The 20,453-nt window shown below is 41.3% G+C and overlaps 1 protein-coding gene across 6 annotated transcripts in view; it reads left to right on the top strand.

Annotated features, from left to right (window-relative positions):
• Positions 1-19,715, top strand: part of THOC2 (THO complex subunit 2) — a 68,479-nt gene extending 48,764 nt beyond the window's left edge. The window contains exons 27-39 of one of the 6 annotated variants that reach the window (XM_075573410.1): positions 2,165-2,296; positions 2,389-2,573; positions 3,695-3,879; positions 4,679-4,781; positions 5,255-5,691; positions 6,448-6,506; positions 8,045-8,080; positions 12,591-12,728; positions 12,926-12,992; positions 13,890-14,041; positions 15,656-15,732; positions 16,977-17,024; positions 18,685-19,715. In XM_075573410.1, the coding sequence (XP_075429525.1) occupies positions 2,165-2,296; positions 2,389-2,573; positions 3,695-3,879; positions 4,679-4,781; positions 5,255-5,691; positions 6,448-6,506; positions 8,045-8,080; positions 12,591-12,728; positions 12,926-12,992; positions 13,890-14,041; positions 15,656-15,732; positions 16,977-17,004 (1,599 nt within the window). In that variant the 3' untranslated portion in view covers positions 17,005-17,024; positions 18,685-19,715. Of the gene's footprint in view, positions 1-2,164; positions 2,297-2,388; positions 2,574-3,694; positions 3,880-4,678; positions 4,782-5,254; positions 5,692-6,447; positions 7,512-7,905; positions 8,081-12,590; positions 12,729-12,925; positions 12,993-13,889; positions 14,042-15,655; positions 15,733-16,976; positions 17,025-18,650 lie in introns of those variants that run through there. The other 5 variants (XM_075573411.1, XR_012788428.1, XR_012788430.1 and 2 more) reach the window with 5 other exon arrangements.
• Positions 19,716-20,453: the final 738 nt, after the last annotated feature.

Genomic DNA, 20,453 nt, shown 5'->3' with positions numbered 1-20,453 from the left:
GCCTCTGCAAACTGAACTTACATTGATTAAGGCGGCTTCTGTGACACGGCGGCAAGTGACGCCGCGGGGTCATGTGACGCCGGGGGGGGGGGAGGGGAGAGAGAAGGCAAGGGGCCTGCAGCTCTTCTAGTTTGCGCACCCCTACTCTAGAGGATAGACTTTCTCAGACATGCTTCATGCATTTTCCTGTATACCCCCTCCCATTAATGAAAGGGTTAAAAGTAACAATTTAATAAATCGAGGATTAACCTACAAGGAATAAATTGGGATGATTTTGCAGGAAAAAATGGCAGATACATGGACAGTCTTTAAAACATTTTTAGAAGAGCACACTTATCTGTGTATACCCTTGGGTAATATAAAAGAAACAAGTCTGAACCAATGTGGCTAAATAAACAGGTAGGGAATGGAAAAGCGGCAGGCTTTATATTCTTAGTCAGAAGGGCTGGAGGCATCATATCAGAAGTATAAGAAACGGAACAAAAATTGCAAAAAAGCAATCAAATGAGCAAAAATGGATAATGAAAAAAGGATTGCAATAGAAAGTAAGGTCAACCCTAAAAAGTTATTTTAAGTACCTTAACAAAAACATTAGAAAAGAAAATATAGGACCCTTTCAGTGTGAGATGGGCAGGCAGATTATGGAAGATAAGGGAAAAGCAGAGATATTAAATTAATTATTTGCCTTTATTTACCAGGGAAGAATCAACTGCAATCATATTGCCACATGAGGAAGCCACAACCTCGATATTAACGAGCAATTGGTTAACGAGGGAAGACATTCATAAAATGAAAGTAAATAATGCACCTGGCCCCGATGGCATATATCCAAGAATTCTTAAGGAGTTAAGCTCAGTAATAGCCAAACCATTAAATTTAATTTTCAAAGACTCCATTTCCACAGGCTCAGTACCACAAGATTGGCATAAAGCAGATTTGGTGTCTATATTTAAAAAGGGAGCTGGATCACAACTGGGGAATTACAGACCTGTAAGCCTGACTTCAATAGTGGGGAATCTACTTGAAGCTTTAATACGGGATAATACTCAGGAATACCTAATGGAAAAACAAAATTATTAATAGTCAGCATGGATTTATGAAGGATAGATCTTGCCAAACTAACTTTGTTTCTTTGAGGAGGTAAGTAGGCATTTAGACCAGGGTAATGCAGTTGAATGCAGATGAGTGGTCTACTTAGATTTTGCGAAGGCTTTTGATTCGATTTCACACGAGGTTGGTGTACATAATAAAGCAAATTGGACTCAGTAATAATATATGCACCTGGATTGAAAACTGGTTGAAGGACAGACAACAGAGGTTTGTCATAAATGGAACTTTTTCATGTTGGGCTAAGGTCGTGAGTCGAGTACCTCAGGGATCGGTACTGGAACCCTTGCTTTTTAACTTGTTTATTAATAACCTTGAGGTTGGCATCGAGAGCAAAGTCTCCATCTTTGATGATACTAAATTGTGTAAGGTAGTAGAATCAGAGCAGGATGTAATTTCTCTCCAGAAGGACTTGGAGAGACTGGAAACGTGGGCAGGTAAATGGCAGATGAGGTTTAATGCAGATAAATGTAAGGTTATGCATTTGAGAAGCAAGAATAAACGGGCAACTCAATCTGTCGTTTAAATCGAGCATAGGTTGAAAAAAGACATGCGTCCATCTACTATGTAACGTTAAGTAATATGTAAAGTCGAGATGGAACAATATTGAATACCAAACCTTAAGTTGAAATCAACAGTGTTCTACGTATGTTAATCGTTTTTACATTTGAACCTCTGGGAGCTGTTTTATTTTCATTGTAAAGAGAATAGAACTTCTTGATTTCGACTGTGCTCCTGTAGTGTTTTGGTTCTTTTCCCTGTCCAACAGGGGTGGCCAACTCTGGTCCTCAAGAGCTACCAACATGTCAGGTTTTCAGAATATCCCTGCTTCAGCACAGGTGGCTGTCAGAGACTGCATCACCTGTGCTGAAGCAGCGATATCCTGAAAATCTGACCTGTTGGTGGCTCTTGTAGACTGAAGTTGGCCACCCCTGTCCTACAATCTCTTATAGTGTTTTTCATGTAGGTATAAGTGGGTAACAAAAGATTGGGTTAGGGATAATAGTGTATAATAAACTGTGCAAATTGAACCTATAGTGTTATGATTTTCTCCTAGGATTGTGGCAGTTACCCTGGCTTTGTGACCATATTAAGAGCGTCTGGCTTTGACGGTGGAAATAAAGCTGACCAATTAGATTATGAGAACTTCCGCCATGTGGTACACAAATGGCATTACAAGTTAACGAAGGTAAAAACAAACCCAAGATCGTGAGAAGATTTCACTGGACTTGCTGGTAACATCCGTCCAACTGATGGTCATTGTTTGTCTGTCTTTTGTAGGCATCGGTGTATTGCCTTGAAACAGGCGAATATACTCACATCAGAAATATCCTCATTGTGCTGACCAAAATCCTGCCATGGTATCCCAAAGTCCTTAACTTGGGACAGGCCTTGGAGCGAAGAGTACACAAGATCTATCAGGAAGAGAAAGAGAAAAGACCTGATCTCTATGCGTTGGCCATGGGGTAAAATATTACTGAAAGGCTGCCACTAGAAGTGACTAGTGGAACAGAAAACCAAATGATTCTAATATTACTTCAGAGGGTCTATATAAGCTATTTTGTGTGAAATGATGCAAAGGCTCTTTAGTGTAAGCTTTCTGGCAAGTTCAGGATAGCGGGTGTTTGAGCGTATTCAACCATGTAAAGAAGTTAGGCCGCGCTTATTGTCCCGGTGACGCGATGTCGCGTGCGCTTATAGCAGGAGCGGCGCGGACGGATTGGTCGCAATCGCTGGAAGTCAATGAAAAAAAAAATCAATTTTTTTCAGCGACCGCAGCGTGACGTCCGGGGCCGCGTGAGCGGTTGTCAATGAGGGCGAACCGCTCACGGCCACGCCGCCGGTGGCCGTCTCTTCTCTAACACTATAAGCAATAGTTGCTGCTACAACGGCGGCGACGGATGACGTCACGCCGTAGCGAGGACTATAAGCACGGCCTTAGAAGTCCGTAAAAGCTTTTCATAGTTCCGTAATGAACACCTATCCAAAATAACATTTGCAATCTACAAATGCCGTTTTGAGGTTATCCGAGACCCTTGATAATTGTTACAAAGTGGTAATGGCTATTGCAAAAAAAAAAAAAAAAGCTTGGAGGTCCTATATAAATAAGTGGATTATTCCATTTCAAGAACGTGTTGCAGAAAGTTGCTAATTAAAGCGGTTTGCCTTGTATTACTGTAGCTCAGTATGAATTCAAACTTCGTGTAATATATATGTTTGAGTATTATATCCGGTAACAAGAAGATTTGTGACTCCGGCTTAAAAACAAACATACTATGATAGTGTAGGCATGGCCTATTAAAAACGGACATATAATTGTCCTTTCTGCATGTGGCAGTTTCCAATTGGAACAAATAGTTTTTTTGAGTGTGGAGTTATGTCGGTAATGTCTCTGCCACTAGAGCGGTCTGTAAAACATTTCTGAGCATTATAATTTAGCAGCAGAGGGAGGAAATGCCAATGTCTGCGAGTGAACATGATGCTGTGCGTACAGAGCGATGTGTGGGGGTGCTGGACAGACAGCCCATATTAATGTATGCAGTTGATTGTTTACCTGTGCATATGTAACACTTTGTGCGAATTACAGCTACTCTGGGCAGTTGAAAGGCAGGAAAACTTTCATGGTACCCGAAAACGAGTTCCATCACAAAGATCCCCCTGCAGGGAGCGTCAAACCACCTGCAGTACAAAATGGACCAGGTCCTGCTACCCAGTCTGCATCCGTCTTGATGAATGCAACTAAACTGGAAGAAAGCACTGCTGAGGAGACTGGTATGTAGCCCTATTGCTTAGTAGCTATTACAGACATAATAAATTAGAGACACCAGGGTACTTTATTTCTTAACACTATCTACCAAGTATTTTTTACCTATTGGGCTTTTTGCTGCTCTGCCATTTTCCTCTGCAGTAGAATGCTCCGGTGTTATCACTTTTAGATCCTTATGCAAGGGTACTATATTTTTCTTAAATACACCATATATATACTGTAATGAAATCTCTTTACTCCTGGAGTTTCCATGCTATTTCATACCGGCTTTGTGCAGCGAGAGATTTTTGATTTGCTTCAATACTATTTCTATCCTCCCTGGTTAAAATGCTACAGTAAACAATCCATCAAGAATGTACTGAACGTTTCACCACAAGTAAATTGCACTGGAAAAGAAAAATGAACCATGCAAACACTATCTATATGTCTGAAATAATAGAAAATACAGTGAGGGCTTGCATAATCATGGATCATTTGTATATTATGCTACCTTGTTTTTGGAAGGCAGAGGAAGTACAGCTGTCAGTCAGTTAAAATATGAGCAAGAAATGCATTTGTGGGTGTTTGGCTACCATATCTGCTCCAGTGTAGTACTGCCTCCTGACGTATTGCTGCTCACATGCAGTGCAATGCAGGGGTCTTTTTGAGCATTATTTATTATTGAAATGTAATAAACGGGTTTGGGTGAAACTGTAACTAGGAAGGAGTCTCCGTTTCGGACAATCGCCCAATGAGTCCTTTAGTTACTTCAGTAAGACGCCCTGCTATTGTTGTATTCTTAGTGTCGCGTATTTCTCTTGGCAGACAAATTAAAGGAGAAATCTCAGAGTGCTCTGAAAGTTGTTAATAAAGCTGCCGGCGCAACACCGAAAGTGACTGCAAGTAATGGAAACAGCGCTTCTAACAGGTGCGTATTTGCTCCTAAACTTCCAAAGTGGGCGGGATTACAGGGGCTATGAACTCCTTGATATAGCACACTGATAGGTGCGAAATGCGTTGGAGGTATGTTGGCCTCCTTTTACATGGATTAAATAAACATTATATTTTATACCCAACGGCATCTTTAGCCCGGTTTTGTTTTTTGGCAGTGTGCTGCTATTTTTGCCCTCATTGGGTGATTTTATTTCTTCCGGGATTGTTTGTTTTAAGAGTTCTTGTATTAATATATAATTAAGTAACTTAAACACTCTCCCTATTAATTTAGGATATTATCTCTAGACCTGTACTAATACTTGCCATATTATTCTCATGTCAGGGAGTACAACCTTGAATTAGAAGACTATTTTACAGAATCTTATTTCTCATTGAGCTTGCCATCTTGCATCCGTTGTCATTAGATCACATTAAGTCCACATTACAACCTGTTCTTCTCATATGCAGCAAAGTGATTAAAGATAAAGACGACAAAGATAAAGCTGCGAAAGAAAAGGAGAAAGAGAAAAAAGAAAAGGCTCCCGCGGCGCCTCCAGAGGCCAAGGCACAGGGGAAGGATGGGAAAGACAAAACCAAGGAAGATAGGGCAAGCAAAGAGGAGAAACTCCGCGATGTCAAGGAGAAAACGCCTAAAGCTGAGAAAGAGAAGGAGAAAGTCAAGAAGGAAGACAAAATGCAGAAGGAGGAGAAATCCAAGGCTGCGATGGGGAGCGTCGAGTCAAAACTGGCTGCAGAGAAGGAAAAAGAAAAGGAACCCGCTAGAGAGAGAGATGTGACAAAGGAGGCTAAATCTAAGGAAAGCTCTAAGGGAGCCGATAAAACACCTGTTGCTGGGTCCTTGAAGTCCCCTGTTCCCAGATCAGAAACCTCTGAATCTGAAAGGGGTAAGTTTGAAAGATCCTCGTTGTTAGTTTTCTTTTTTTAATTACCTATTGTACAGTATTTAAATCGCTGTACATGTGGCCCATCAGTTTGCAGAAAACTGAAGCTGTCAATGCTGTGTCTTTTATATTGAAGTTTTGCATTCGGATTACGCGTTTTTGTTTTTCTTTTAATTACGGGATTCAAATAGGGGGGGGTCTCTGGAGCTGGACTGTTTAATTTAAGCTTCGGGGACCCCATGGTTCCAGAGATAATTAACTCCGAAGGGGCTGCCGGTATATCTGCAGCCAGGGAACTTGTGTGCAATGTCAACAAAATGGCGGCTTTAATTGTCGCGGGCCAATAGGAAGCCGTGACGTCATCCGTTGCAGCTTTTGGCTAGTGTGTCCGGGATATTTAAACTGCACAGAGATACCTGCACCCCCTACCGAGGTAAGTGTTTCTGAAAGCAGGGGGTCCCCGCTGCTGGAATTAACACCGTTCAGCTCCCAGCTTCAATCCTATAATAAAAAAATAAGTAGAAAAAATAGTAGTCGTTCTGCTTCAAAGTTACTGTGCTGCATATTCTCTTTCTCACCCGGCTTCTTGCGCTGATAACTGGGGCATGTGCCTGGTGCCTCCCATTTGTTTTTAAAGACCTACCTGTAAATCATAATTTTGCAAGTAAATCATGATGTAAATTTGAATAGCTTTTTTTTTTCTTCTAGTTTTTCAATGTATAATTTTTCTCTTGTATTTTATTTAATTTTTTTTTCCAGAACAAAAACGGCGCAAAATTGATACCCATTCTTCTCCATCGCATTCCTCAGCAGTAAAGGTTAGTATAGCTTGAGGAAGCCTGTATCCATATTAGGCCCACCTGTGTGGAGTTCCAGTGTCCGTCTTCCGTGAAGTTTGGTGCCAATTGTCCCCCTGGAATCGCTGGAGGTTTCCTTTCTTTTCCTGTTTCATATATATATATATTTTTTATATACATTTTTTTTTTAAATTGCGGTAGAATTTCCCATACCGGTTTGGACTATTTTTGTATTTCGTGTTTCTCTATTTAAAAAGAAATAAAGAAGCTGAAGCTTCAAGGACCTAGCAGTCGTTTTCTTGCATATGGCATGAAAACTGGAAATTTGTGCGCGAGAGCCTGTACAGAAGTGCCTGAAAATATTTAAGCAGTCAGTGTTTTTTGTTTTTTTTTGTGAGGCCATTAGCTACAAGCAAACATGTTCTTGGAGCTGAGTTGCGGAGAATTTATTTTTTATTTTTCCTCCAACACTGGTTTTTGAAGAAAATTTTAGCACTGAAGATTTCGTGGATGATACGGGATATACAAGATACCTCTTCAGCTTCGTTCCCAAAGCGTGCCTTTCTAAGGAGGCATCACAGAAGGCTGGTGATCAGTTCTCCTCTAGTTGTGTAATTTGAGGGAGCATGCAGCTTGTTATATCTTCCCTGCAAGGTGTCGAAGGTTTATTTTTTTTTATCCTGTTGCGTGCCCCAGCCGCGTTGATACCTTCGTTATGATAGAAGCAAATGTGGCAGCTACCTAACCGTCCTCTCACCGGTTCAAGAGAAAAACCACCCCCTGGCATCCGAGCAGCGCAAAATCGTGGGCGTAAACTTCACTGAAGACTCAGGGTAGCCAATCCGTGCTCTGTGTTGTGTTAATTCTAAATCATCCAATGTCATGGGATCTTTGAGTTTGCCGTACGTTGAGCCGTTGAAACTGTAAGTCCCTAACACTTCATCAGGAGCACTGTTTTGGATTACCGTGATGTGCAACTTTCAACGGATTCCCAACACTTTTCTTTTTAATGTAATTTTTGTTGGGGTAAGGTAATATGGCCTTATAGCATTCACATTTTGAATAAAATATGGGGCTTTTCATGTAGAATAAGAACCAAGATCAACTTATACCTGAAGTTTATGTAGACTTTTGGGTACAGTATCAAATAATTTGGCTACATTTTGGCCTCCCATTTAAGAATGGATGGCTATGGTATATTTTAACTTTTAACCTAGTTATTGGGAATACATTATTTTATTTAAAAAAAAAAAATGTTTAGAATATTTTTTTTTAACTAAAAGAAGTTTTTATATTTTTTAATTTAATATTTGAACACCCTTTAAAAAAAAAATAAGAATAAAATAAATATATTGCACACATTACTGTTTTTCAGTATAATATGCAGCCGTTTCCATCCCTGTTGATTTTCTTTGTTCAGTATTTAACAGCATCCAAAGATTTATTCCCCCCAAAGGAGTAGCTGTATTGTCTCAAGGTCCCAACCATGGCTTATCCAAGCGCCTCTGGTTACTGAGAACTATGCCAGCTCACGTGTCATCTCCATTCATTTTCTACAGGACAACCTCAACGAATTTAAGGATTCTTCAGCAAAGGTTTGAGTCACTTAAATCCTTATTGAGTTTAAGCAGAGCAGTTACATAGGATGTGTTCAGCTCAGCACTTGCCTTGCAAGCACCTCTAGTTACTTGAAGGTGTTTTGAACATTGAAGCCAAATTGTAGATTTGATATGGGAGAAAATTCCTTGGTGCAAAAGGATAGCTGATTTGGTGCTCTAAAGTGTAAATGGACACGGTATGCAAAAGTAAGCTATTACTATAATAACGCTAGTAATTTTCTGAAGTGCAAAATGTCCTTCTCTTGCAAGCGTGTATTAGAAAAGTTGTACCTTACATATGGATATGTAGATGGGCCATGCACAAACGCCTACAGGAACCACACTGACTGACAGACCACCCCAGCTCCAAGGAGCAATCGCAGCTGCTCCTAGTTTCAGTCCCTGATACTCAGCGTCTGGACTTGTAGAAAACCTTGCTAATTAGAAAGGGTACTCACACTTGAATGTCAGGTTTGAAGGCAAAAATACATATTTATTGATTTAAGCCAGTGGATCCCAACTTTTTTTTTTTTTTTGTTTAAGGAACCCCAAGTGAAATTCTGGGTAACCCCCGACCCTCTCTAGTAGTAACTCTGTGATCAGATGCATTGTAAATTCTTCTATATTTCATACCATTTTTAAATGACCAGAAAATTGCAGGGAAGCCCGGGGAACCCTGGTTGAAAGACACTGGATTAAGACATTAAAACGAGGCACAAAGATCCTCCAACGCGTTTCACACCCACATGGCACTTGATCAAGAGCCCTGTGTGTCTGTGTGTTTGTGTATTTTATTTATATTGTTAACTCCACACCTTGGCTGGCTCATTTCTGCTGCTGTGCAGTTTTTTTTGCTCATCTGGTTGACATGGGAGAATATTACCTACATTTTCCAACTACATAAAACTAGAGACTGCTTTCTATACGAACGCCGAGTATCACTGTTCACCACCGCATTGCCAATAATCTGGAGAGCAAATTTGTCCACTTAAGTAGAATTGTAAGAGTTTTAGTCGTCCTTGTCTTTTGTTGGCTGTACTATGTTAAGTACACAACTTGAACAACCCCGGCAGCCTTTCCGAACTGGTAAAAAAAAACACAAACCGACCTTCCGAGCTGCTGCTGTCCCTGAAACCGTTGAGATGTAAAAAAAAAAATCTTCTTAGATTATTTTCCCCTGTTAATAAGGTTTTCAGTGGCCAAGATTTAACCTACTATTGGCGTTAATTCAATTAGGAGTGCACCTTTTTGTGGATGTTGTGGGGTCAGCAGCTGTCCTGATTTGCTGGCCCCCTGCGTCTTCCCACCATGTTTAGTTGGGCTGTATTGTAGCATACTCGTATATAGGATTGTATCACAGACTTTCCATTTTACTTTCATTTCTGATGTGACAAATATACGTAGGAAAACACCTGAATAATTCGCTTTTTATTCATATAACATCTTCAGTTTCTCTGCGTCTTGAGATTTGCTGGTTTTTAGTTCCTTGTTTTTATTTAATTGCCCTGATTTGCCTCCCTAGCATTTGGAATGCGTACATAGAGCTCTATAAACCCACATAGCTTGACTAAAAATACACAGCAGTCACGCCGCTGGCTTCATCTGTCAGCTGGAGAACAATACATTTCTCCGCCCCCAAACACATACAATTGGATTCCTTTTTCCCCCCCTATTATTCCTATTTGTTTTAATAGTGGTAACACAGCTCAGAGTGATTTCATCATGGTCTAATCATGTCCCTGGGGAGAATCTGCAGTCAGCTGTGCTTCTCGTTTTGAGTGTCTCGATTAACGCCACAATCTTTACTCTGCTAGAACAGGATTAATCTGTAATCATAATAATATCTGTGCAGATAATGCTTCATTTCAGTGCTTTCTTAAAATACATGTGGCTGTCATACAATTATATTGCATGTTTTTTCCAGTATAACGAAGGGCAAGGTGGTTTTTCTTTGTAATAAATATTTTACAGCACATTATTATTCCCAAACAAGGAGTATACACGAAACGCTGCCTTCAGGAGCAACAGGTTAAAGAGAAATAAGAGCGTATGTACTTAACCCCTCGTAGTGCCGTAGCCTCGTTTTACACACAAGGTGTCCCGACAACTCATCTGTGTGTGTGTAAGAAATGTGAGAGTGAGGACTCCCTCTTCTGTTCACAGCTTAAAAGGGGAACAGCCACAGGCATGCTCACTGTAATACTTCACACTTGTGCCACTAGCCCAGGGGTGGGCAAAATACGTCCCGCAAAGCCTTTCAGTCAGGCCCACCAAAGATGGGGCCAACCGTCTTCCCCGGGCCCTACCTGTGATGTTGATTCTTACCTAGGAATGGGGCACTATGCCTCAGCAGCAGAGGGAGCCCACCCTGGGCATAACACGGAAGGTAGACCCCACCGGAAGTTGGCCCAACTTACGCAATTACGGCTTGGGTGGGCTCTCTGTCACCTCTGCGCATGGCGAACCGTACCACAGGTAGATCTGGAGGGGGGAGAATTGAGAGAGAAGGATGGGGCAGAAGAGGGAGAGAATGGGGTTGAGAAAGAGATGGTGACACCCCAACTGGTTTTGTAAAGCATTGCATAATCCAAAATGTAAATTCAGAAATATGAAACGCCTGGTCCACGGCTAAGAACATGACTTCGCTGACACTTTCCCTCTCCAAGGTCAGCTTATTGTTTTAAATCTGAGGAATGTACGGTTGACTGTGCCAAAGGGCCCTTGTTCTGTGCATAAGCCTACATATATTGTATGAGTGCTTTTAGCGTATTGGGCTTTATGGGGTTTATTCATTAAACTGCAATAGGGCAGATTGGGGTACTATTTAACAGAAACTCTTGTTAAAGCCCTTGTGATTTAATGAATAACATCCCAATGATTCTTCCAGTGGATGTCAATGAGAGGCATTCTACAGGCGGCCCTCACTATCCGTCGTTTCGCTTTGCGACGAATGGCTTATCTGACGTGGCCCAGTGCAGACGGGTGAACGGATTATCCGACGCGCTCTGCCGCCCATTAACCTGGGATTCGCTTTACGGCGCTTTCATTATCGAACTCTAGTTTCCGAAACGGATTCTGTCGGATAACCGAGGAGCGCCTGTAAAACCTTTTCTTGCCAAACACGCCAGAGGCGGGAAGCTGTGAATACAAACATATTGGAGAAAACTGCTGACAAATCGCCTATTTTCTTTATCACAACTACGCTCCAACAGCATTAGATGTAGAATTAACTAGTCCATATTAGGTACTTTATTGGTCTTCAGAATTAATGCTATATCCTAAGACCAGTTCTTGAGGGCCACCACCCTAGCCAGGTTTTGAGGGCAACACCTACATCTTGGCAGTAATTCGCTAAGTTCACGGTGTTAGAGAAACCTTGAAAGCCTGGCCTGTTTGGTGACAGAGACACTGTAGAGCCCTGATTTACAAACGTTTATAGCAATAAAGCCTGGATCCACACAGCTCTATTTTCAGCTGTGGGGATCGTCTTGGTTTCCAAATACTTCCCCGGCGAAACAAAATGGCCAGTCGTCTCCAAGCCTTAACATTTCAGTTTCCTATTGAATGGCTGCTGGCTCCGTCTTTAAAAAATAAACGGGAAGTTCACCAGCAGCTAATACACGTGTCTAAGGAACTGGTGGGGTATGGTGGTCTCCGGAGCTTAACATAGAGCAGTCCCGTCCCCGGCACAGGTGGCTGTCAACGACTGATCCACTAATTGATCCACCTGTGCTTTAGCAGGGATATCCTTAAAACCTGACCTATTGGTGACCCTTGAACTGGAGCTGACCACGCCTGCTCTAGCACTTACCCTCAGGTTCTTAGTGGCCAGCAGAAATGCTAATAATTTGGTTAAAGGTGTTCCGTTTACAAATGGAATATTTTTGTATACTATAACAAGTACAAGGAATAAAAGCAATGTAAAAATAACCTAGCACGCCCAGCGTTTAAATACCATAATAAATAAAATAATTTTTTCTTTGTATACACGACTACTGAGTTTGCCAATCGTTTGAAATGGAAAAATAATTGATTAAACACACGAATTGTTCATCCAAAGCAATTTTGTGTTTTTGTCTAGCTAAATATTCCTGGCCGAAAATATCATATCCAAAACAAATCAGAAATGCAACGATTCTGGGGCTAATGACAAACCAAGTTGATTTTGTGATGCTGAGATCTGTTAAAGGCAAAGATATTCACAGTGGCACATTTTTAATAAAATGAACCACTGTTTCCATGGCGTCTGAAGATAAATATCACACTTCATGCTGGTATCAAAATGACTTTGCTTCAGTATTTGAAAGCAATAAAACATCTTATAGTTTTGCATCTGAGCACAGAAGTACGTATAAACATAATTATAATCGCACCTAGAAGTGGTGTTTTTCAGTACGTTTTTAGTGCGGGAAGAAATAGACGGAATATGATAACTGCCTGAAAATTGATCTTTGTCTTCTGTACATAAGTAAGACTGTAATTTTGCAATATCCTGTTTATTTAACAGCACTACACTAACCACACTACCCCAGCACTGTCAAAAAGTAAGGAGAGAGAAGTGGAGAAGAAAGATTTGGACAAATCAAGAGAGAGGTCACGTGAGAGAGAGAAGAAAGAGGAGAAAGAAAGGAAAGAGCGAAAAAGGGTTTGTCTTCTTTTTTTCAGGCTTTCTGGAAGTAACTGCCATTATTGTCCGACTTTGCGTTGCTACTCAAAAAAAAATAGATAGAATCAGTTTAAACTCCAAATAATAAAAGAACCATAAAATCAATAAATGATTGCGGCGGATCTGTTTTACAAACATTCGGTGTAATGTTTTCCCATTTTATAATGTCGCTTCAGGATCACTCAAACAACGACCGCGATTTGACGCAAGAATCAAAAAGACGCAAAGACGAAAACGGAACTGGTAAGTTAATAGTATGTGTATAAGCAATGTGTATTCATTCGGTCAATGCTGGAGAAATCACTTGGCCGAATTCGAGGTCAGTTTACCGTGTGGCATTGTAGACCCCTGTGGTACTGAAAGTTTTGAAGGCGCTTTACCTTTAGGTGGGAAGCAGGAGAATTCTGGAACTGATCCACGTTCATTTCAGCTTCGAGGGACCCCCTGATTTCAGAGCTGCTTACCTGAGAAGGTGCTGCCGGTATCTGTGCAATTTAAAGCTCCTGCGTCATGCGGGCCAGTGGGAAGCTGCCAGGGATGACGTTGGTGCGGCTACCGGGGCACCTTCCAAGGCATGTGTCTCGGGAAGCAGGGGGTCCCTGGAGATGAAATGGACTTCAGCAGGGGAAACCCTCTGTTTCATACCTCTAGAAGAAAAGAAAACCCAAGAGGTAACGCAACTTTTAAGAGGACGAGACATCCCATGGTCCAATTATTGCAGTTTCTGGTGCCAAGTGCCTGAAGCAAAAATATTGCAGTTCTTTCACTGGCCCTCGGTAAATTGGGGACTTCCTTTTGACGTTCTGCTTTCCGTGGAAACTTTAACTGATCCCTGGACTATTTTATGAAAAGATCTAGGGAATACAGGATTCCAAAACTCAACAATAAACAGCTGGCAAGATGGACCAACAAGGGGCCTATACTACATTTTGTAATGAGTAAGTGATGGGTTGGCAAGCTACTGTTCGTTGAAAGGAATAGTTTTGCTGTTAAATGTCAGTGACATTTTTTTAATTTCTGACCGTTGGAAGACATCTCAATTTGTATCCCCCGTCTGAACAAACGCGCACCTCTGGTTACTTAGATTCCCCCTAAAACATTGCGGATCGTGTTTCATTCCCTTGAATTGTAATGTTTTAGGTGGCTCCTCAAAACACAGCAAAAGTGAGAGTCCGTCCGATTCCCCACGGTCCAATGAAAAAGAGAGAAATAAATCTAAATCTTCAAGTAAGGAAAAAGGGGATCTCGTGAAATCGGAGAAGATGGAAAAAAGTTCTTCGGGCAGTAAGAAGGTAACTGGAATGCCAAAACCCACGCCCCACGTATCTTGAATGTCTCTTATTTCTAATATTGTGCTTGGAGTTAAGTGCCCCAAACGCCTCCAAATCAATGACCATCTCTTCCAACGCCTAAGCATTTTCTTTGCACGGCAACTTTTTTCTGCGACCCCTTCCAAGCCCCCTAATCAAGCGTGAAAGTGATGTTTAGATATTTTATCCATATGTTGTGGGCTATCAATAATGAATTTGCAGTGTGGTTGCCATGATAAAGTTAACATGGAGCGTTTATAGGCAGTACACTTTTTTGTGATATTTAAAGCAGCAGTTCAAGCAATATCCTACATGTGTGGTTTTTTAATACATCAGTTCTGTACTACGAGAAAATACTTGAAGCATAAAAAAATAATTATATATATATATATATATATATATATATATATATATACAGTGGTTGACAAATCACCAAAAAATCTACTCGCCACACAAAAAAATCTACTCGCCACCTAGTACCAAACGTGTGCTGCTTGGGCCAATATTTACTCGCCCGGGGCTTAAATCCACTCGCCCGGGGCGAGCAAATGTATAGGTTTGTCGAACACTGTATATATATATATATACTGTATGTTTTTAAAGAAATTTTGTAATATTTCTAATGTAGGAAGCATTTCCAAAGTGACAGCCCCCTTCCCATTCTGATAGGCTCTGGCTCCTGAGTCCCGCCCTCTCTCTAGCAGTGAACCAATTGCATCTAGTAACTGGGCAATCAATCATATTCCAGGACTACATTGCCCACAATGCTGTGCAAGAACGGAATTGAATAACCCGGAGCAGGCGATCGATTACAGGAGAACGGATCGATCTGCAGTTTAGCTAATCACTTGTCAGTCTGCAGATTGTATTGATGCACATATTGAATGGGAAAAATATATATATATATTTTTTATAACGGCAACTTGAACTGCTGCTTTAACTACTGCCGTGTCAGGAAGGTATTCAGTTGAAGCCAAGTAAGTCAATCTCTCATTGCTTTTTAAATCAGAGTGGTCCTGATTTGATCAATGAAATACTAAATTGAAAGTAAGGGAAGAATTTGTAAGTATGACAAAAAAATGTTATTAACCATACCAAGAAAAGGAACTCCTTTTTAATGGGTATTCTGCATTATTTCTTTATAATGTGATTATTGCACACAGCTCCGCTTGGTACTGCATTTGCCAATCACAAGTCACCGGTCCAAACGAAAAATTAACAGCTTGCCTGTGAAGTGTTACATATATCAATGCTCACTGCAGACTATTTGTGCCATCTTCTACCTCGAACTGAGGCCTGAAAAACTGGCAGAGAATTACACCCTCGCACTGGCACTTTGCATGAACTCTAAGCCCCAATACCAACAAAGAAAGCCCTACATTGCGAAAAGACTTAGTTTCAAAGGCTATTATATTTAGACACCTGAAAACATAAATTGCGTTTCTGCTGATCGGTGCGAACTGCTGATCGGTGTTTTTAGTAAAAAAAAAAAAAAAATTCCCTCAAACGAAGCACCTTGGATGTTTGAGAAATTATAATCCGCTTCATGATATGATCAAAGTGAGGCTGCATTTACTAGGGTTTGTTTTCTTGTAGGAATCCAGGCACGACAAGGACAAATCTGAAAAGAAAGAGAAGAGAGACAATACAGGGGGAAAAGACGAGAAAAAGCAATATCCTTCTATTTTCGGTTTCTGAAGCACTCCAATGCTCACTTGCTGTAACATTTAAGATGTTCTGTTTATTGTAGAACACTTACAAACCACCTTATTTGAAAGGCCAGTGTGTGTGTGTGTGTGTGTGTGTGTGTGTGTGTGTGTGTGTGTGTGTGTGTGTTGCACACATTCACACATTACACCCTTCGATCACTAAATTAGTCCTGTACACATCATTGAAATAGTTTCAGTACTATTTCTCCAATTAATCTTGCACCCAGTAGTATATTAGCAAGGATCGGTAAGGTGACTGCTTTCATCACCCTACATAAAGCTTACGATTTATCATCCGTGATTAGTTTAACAAATTTAAAAAGATAGTTTGTCTTGGCCTAGTTTCATTGTAGTTCAGCTCAACGTGTGTCAAACTTAAAAGGAATCATTTTTGACATGGCTCTTGTGCAGGGGCGTAGCTATAGCTCGGGCAAAGCCCGGGGACCCGTGTTCTTCGGGGTCCTGCTCTCAAACCCGCCCTCCTAGCCCCCCCCCCCTCTGTCGACGGCCCATCGTTTCTGATAGACGGGTTTGGACGGGTAGGAGGAGAGCAGAGGATGCCGGCTGTTGGGAGGAGGGAGGAGAACAGGGCTGCTTAACCACTTCCGGGCAGCAGGTGGCGCTGCAGAGCACTTCATAGTGACTCCTCTCTACATCTCCTGGTTCCGCATGTGGGTGTTGGGGTCTGTCTGTGTCTCGGTGTTTCGCTGTCTGTCTGTCTCGGTCTGTCGGTGTGGGTGGGTGTGTGTGTCGATGGGGGTGTAGGGGTGTCGGTGGTTGTGTGTTGGAGAGGGAAAGGGGAAAGAAGAGAGAGAGAGGAGGCGGGGGGGGGGAAGAGTGAGTTTGGGGGGAGAGGGAAGAATGCAAAAATAAAAGGGGGGTGGGGTGCATGTGTCTCTGTATTTTACATTTGAAAATTTGGTCACCCTAAGGGGGGGAGAAGAGAGATCTGATGATGACCGGGGGGAGAGAGATGCTGATGAAGAGGGGGGAGATATGATGATGAGGATGTGGGGGAGGGAAAAAAATTGCAGTCAGTATTAATATTAATGGAACCCTGAATTTATTTTTTTTTTTTACCCAGGGTCCCGCAAATATCTAGCTACGTCACTGCAGCTGTGAATTCTTGTAGCACAATTGTGATTGTGTGTGTATATCTATATTTAAGTTTTGTTTGTGTTGCAATTATTCCTTAATAAAAGCTTTACCCATAAATCTTCTGATAAGCACAGATAATGAAGTGTTTTTCATTCAAGGTAAGTTTCATATACCACTTTATTTGGTCACTTTGTAGCACTCTCAAATTGTTACTGTGTCTTACTCACAAATTGCGACGTGTAATTTAAGATAGCAGTTGTTTCTCAGATAATTTCATGTTACATCAAGGATGAGTAATGCTGTGAAAACACTTTCTTTGAATCAGAAATTTCTACCTGATACCAGCAATGTCTGTTTGACATTAGAAAATTACAATTGTATCCCTATTTCATTGATGCAAAACAAAATAGATTGTAGGCTCCACTGGTAGGAATTTGGGATGGCTCATTCTGTGTTGAGCATTGTGTACTTGGTACAAAAATAGAAAGTTAGTCAGCCAGTACTACCACTTTTAAACCAACATTAAGACTTGTAATGGTGCACGTGGGTAAGAGGATCTCCCAAATCCTCATGAAATGTACTTCTTATAGCAACACCCACAGCACTCTCAAAACGGCAAATCAGTGAAGCACAAGGAGAAACCTCCAATTTGAATCATAAGCATCGATATATGGGGAAAAAACACATGGCGAGAGAAACGCACACAGGGTAATCCTATGAACCCGTGTCGCCCATTCCAATGTTCCTGAGAAATCCCAACAAGCAAGGGGGAAGACACGCAACAAGGAAACACGGGCATCAGTGCTCAAAACGTTAACAAGAGCAGCTAAAATAGCTACTAAACAGAAAAATGCCCACTATATAAAGTGGGCTACGTATCGGGCACTGTGGCACTTGGATTACCCTGCGAGCGCTTCTCTCACCATGTGTTAGTGTGTTTTCACCATTGATCGATGATCGATGCTTATGATTAAAATTGGAGGTTTCTCCTTCACTGATGTGAATTGCAGTTTTGTGGGTGTTGCTACAAGTACATTGTGTACCATGTAGAAATAGTATTTTTATTAGTCCTTTCTCCCATTAGTCCATGAAACGCGTCAGGCTTAATCTGATAAGGGTTTGCTGCTTTGAGCCACTTACATTGTTGAATGACGTAATACATCCCTAGCAGAGTATACCTGTTCTCGGCATTCTTCACCTGTGTAGTATTCAGTGCATGAAAGAGCCCTGTACTAATTACCCTTAAGGCGATGATGTCAATCTGTATTAAGCAGAATGGAAAAGTCCATCGTTTATATTATATTTTTACATGGGCTCGTTTTCGTGTAACAATACTGAATAAGTGGTTTTATTCAAGTCTCTCGCATATCTTGGTAGACCCCACTGTTAATCGCAATGTATCCTATTTTGTTGCTGTAGTAAATTATAAATGTATCTAATGTTTAATTACCTTACATCAGGGGTGGGCATCTCCAGTCCTCAAGGACCCCCCCACCCCCAACAGGTCAGGTTTTCAGGATATATCCGCTCCAGCACAGGTGGCTCACTCATTGGCTCAGTCCAAGATTGAGCCACCTGATCTGAAGCAGGGATATCCTTCAAACCTGACCGTTGGGGAGGGGGGGTGTCTTGAGGACTGAAGGGAGAGGGGTGGGAATGGAGGGGAGAACCCCCTGCCTTAAAGCATTACATTAGTGTAGCAGAGTCCTCCTCATAGCTAAGCAGTTAACATTACGGTAATTTGTTTACATTTTTTAAGAAACAATTATTTATTTTCTGTGCAGAATTCACAACGAATCTACCCGTGGTATTTTGCAGGTGGAGTTGAAATTGGAAGGTGACCAGCTGTGAACAGATGTGTATTCACCACAATATAGATTGCACAGATATTCGGCAATGAACAATGCCCGTTTCCATCCCCTTAAATTATTCATTTATTTGCATTACGTTTCTGTTCGCCCTCCAGTAAATGTTTAAGTTGTGCATTACTGTATTTTAAACTTGTGTCGCTGAGATTCTTACCCATTTATTTTCAGTACGTGGCTGAAAGTGTTGTAGCCCATAATTTTAAGCACAATGTGCTGCAAACAGACACACGCCACAGTGCAAATGAGGTTACTTTGTGTGTAGAGCAGGGGTTCACAACTCCAACCCCTCCAGCAGGTCAGGTTTTAAGGATATCCCTGCTTCAGCACATGTGACTCCATCAATCAGTGACTCAGCTGAAAACTGAGCCACCTGTGCTGAAACAGGGATAGCCTGAAAGCCTGACCTGTTGGGCGGGCTTGAGGATGGGAGTGGAGCACCCCTCTGTACAGGGTTTCACTTTACGTTGTATGAATACTGCCTGGAATTTAGTCATTCTTTGGAATCGGAAATGCATACTTTTTTAATGTTGCTACAACAAATAAACAGTTATTCAACTTTTTTTTTTTTTGAATTTACCTCATTTAAACTCCGTTTTTATTTATTACTTGGCCTGTAAGTAAGACGTGGGAGCACTATGTTCATGCTGATGAATAGGAATTGTTTGTATATTATGTGTAGGACATCAAATTTCTGTTAAAGAACAAGAGGATCTTAAGAAGACCGTTCTCTCTACAATGTCCCATGCCACACGTTTTTGTTTATCATAATGTTTTTAAATAAACTGAGGGAGAACAAGCGGTCCCCGAAACAAATTAGGGTTCAATTATACATCTACAGGAGCTTTGTATCGCCGAACTTTAGTCTGAAAAGTTTCACAAAGACTTTTTTTAAAGAAATTTTTATCTGCTGAATTCTACCAGTGTAAGCTTTTTTTTTTTTTTTTTTTCTAAATAAACAATAGTTTTCCAATGGGTCGTAAATCATTGTGTGTATTGTGGCTTATTGCATTGTCGTACAATGAAACTGTCCAGAAAATGGGTAGACTGTCGGTAGCGGTGAGCGAAACTGTCTGAAAAGCAGTTGCAATATTTTTAGCTTCCGTTCCCCCTAAAATTGTTTCCTTACGGAATGTTTCACCTGCACATTAAATAAGTTATGGTGACAAAAAAACCCCACCGTACAGCACACCGCAAATAAAAACCCCACGTGTGAGCACATTCACGTGTCTGACTGGTCTGCAGCCCTGCTTGTCACCATGATCTCCCAGCATGCAGTGCTTCCACTGCCGCCAGGGATTCTGGGAAATTACATGCAGGTGAGCACACAGGAATGTTTCACCAAGTTCTATTGGCTAATAATGTCACCAAATTAGTAAGCAGTGAAATATCGGCAGAGGGGGGGCGGCTCGTTGTTCCTGTGCCATATTTACAGCTAAAGCATTAATCGACTCGTTCGGTTTTATTAAAGAATTTCCCTAGTGAATCTAGTGATTCTATAGAGCATCTCGCATATTAAAACAAAATGGTCATGCACAGTGACATATTTGACGAATCGCTTGCGAACGCTGACACTGCTGTGATTTTTTGGCCTGACTGATAGGGCAGATTTGGCCTGCTTCGAGACCTTGGGTGAAAGCTTGGTATGTGTCTAGTTGTGGGCCATGGACCTCTTCTTCTTGTCAGTGTGCTAAACATCCATTAAACTACTTTAAAATAAAT

This window comes from Ascaphus truei, chromosome 16 (assembly GCF_040206685.1).
Source record: "Ascaphus truei isolate aAscTru1 chromosome 16, aAscTru1.hap1, whole genome shotgun sequence".
Classification (NCBI taxonomy): Eukaryota; Metazoa; Chordata; class Amphibia; order Anura; family Ascaphidae; genus Ascaphus; species Ascaphus truei.
This window is presented reverse-complemented; position numbering and strand designations above follow the sequence as displayed.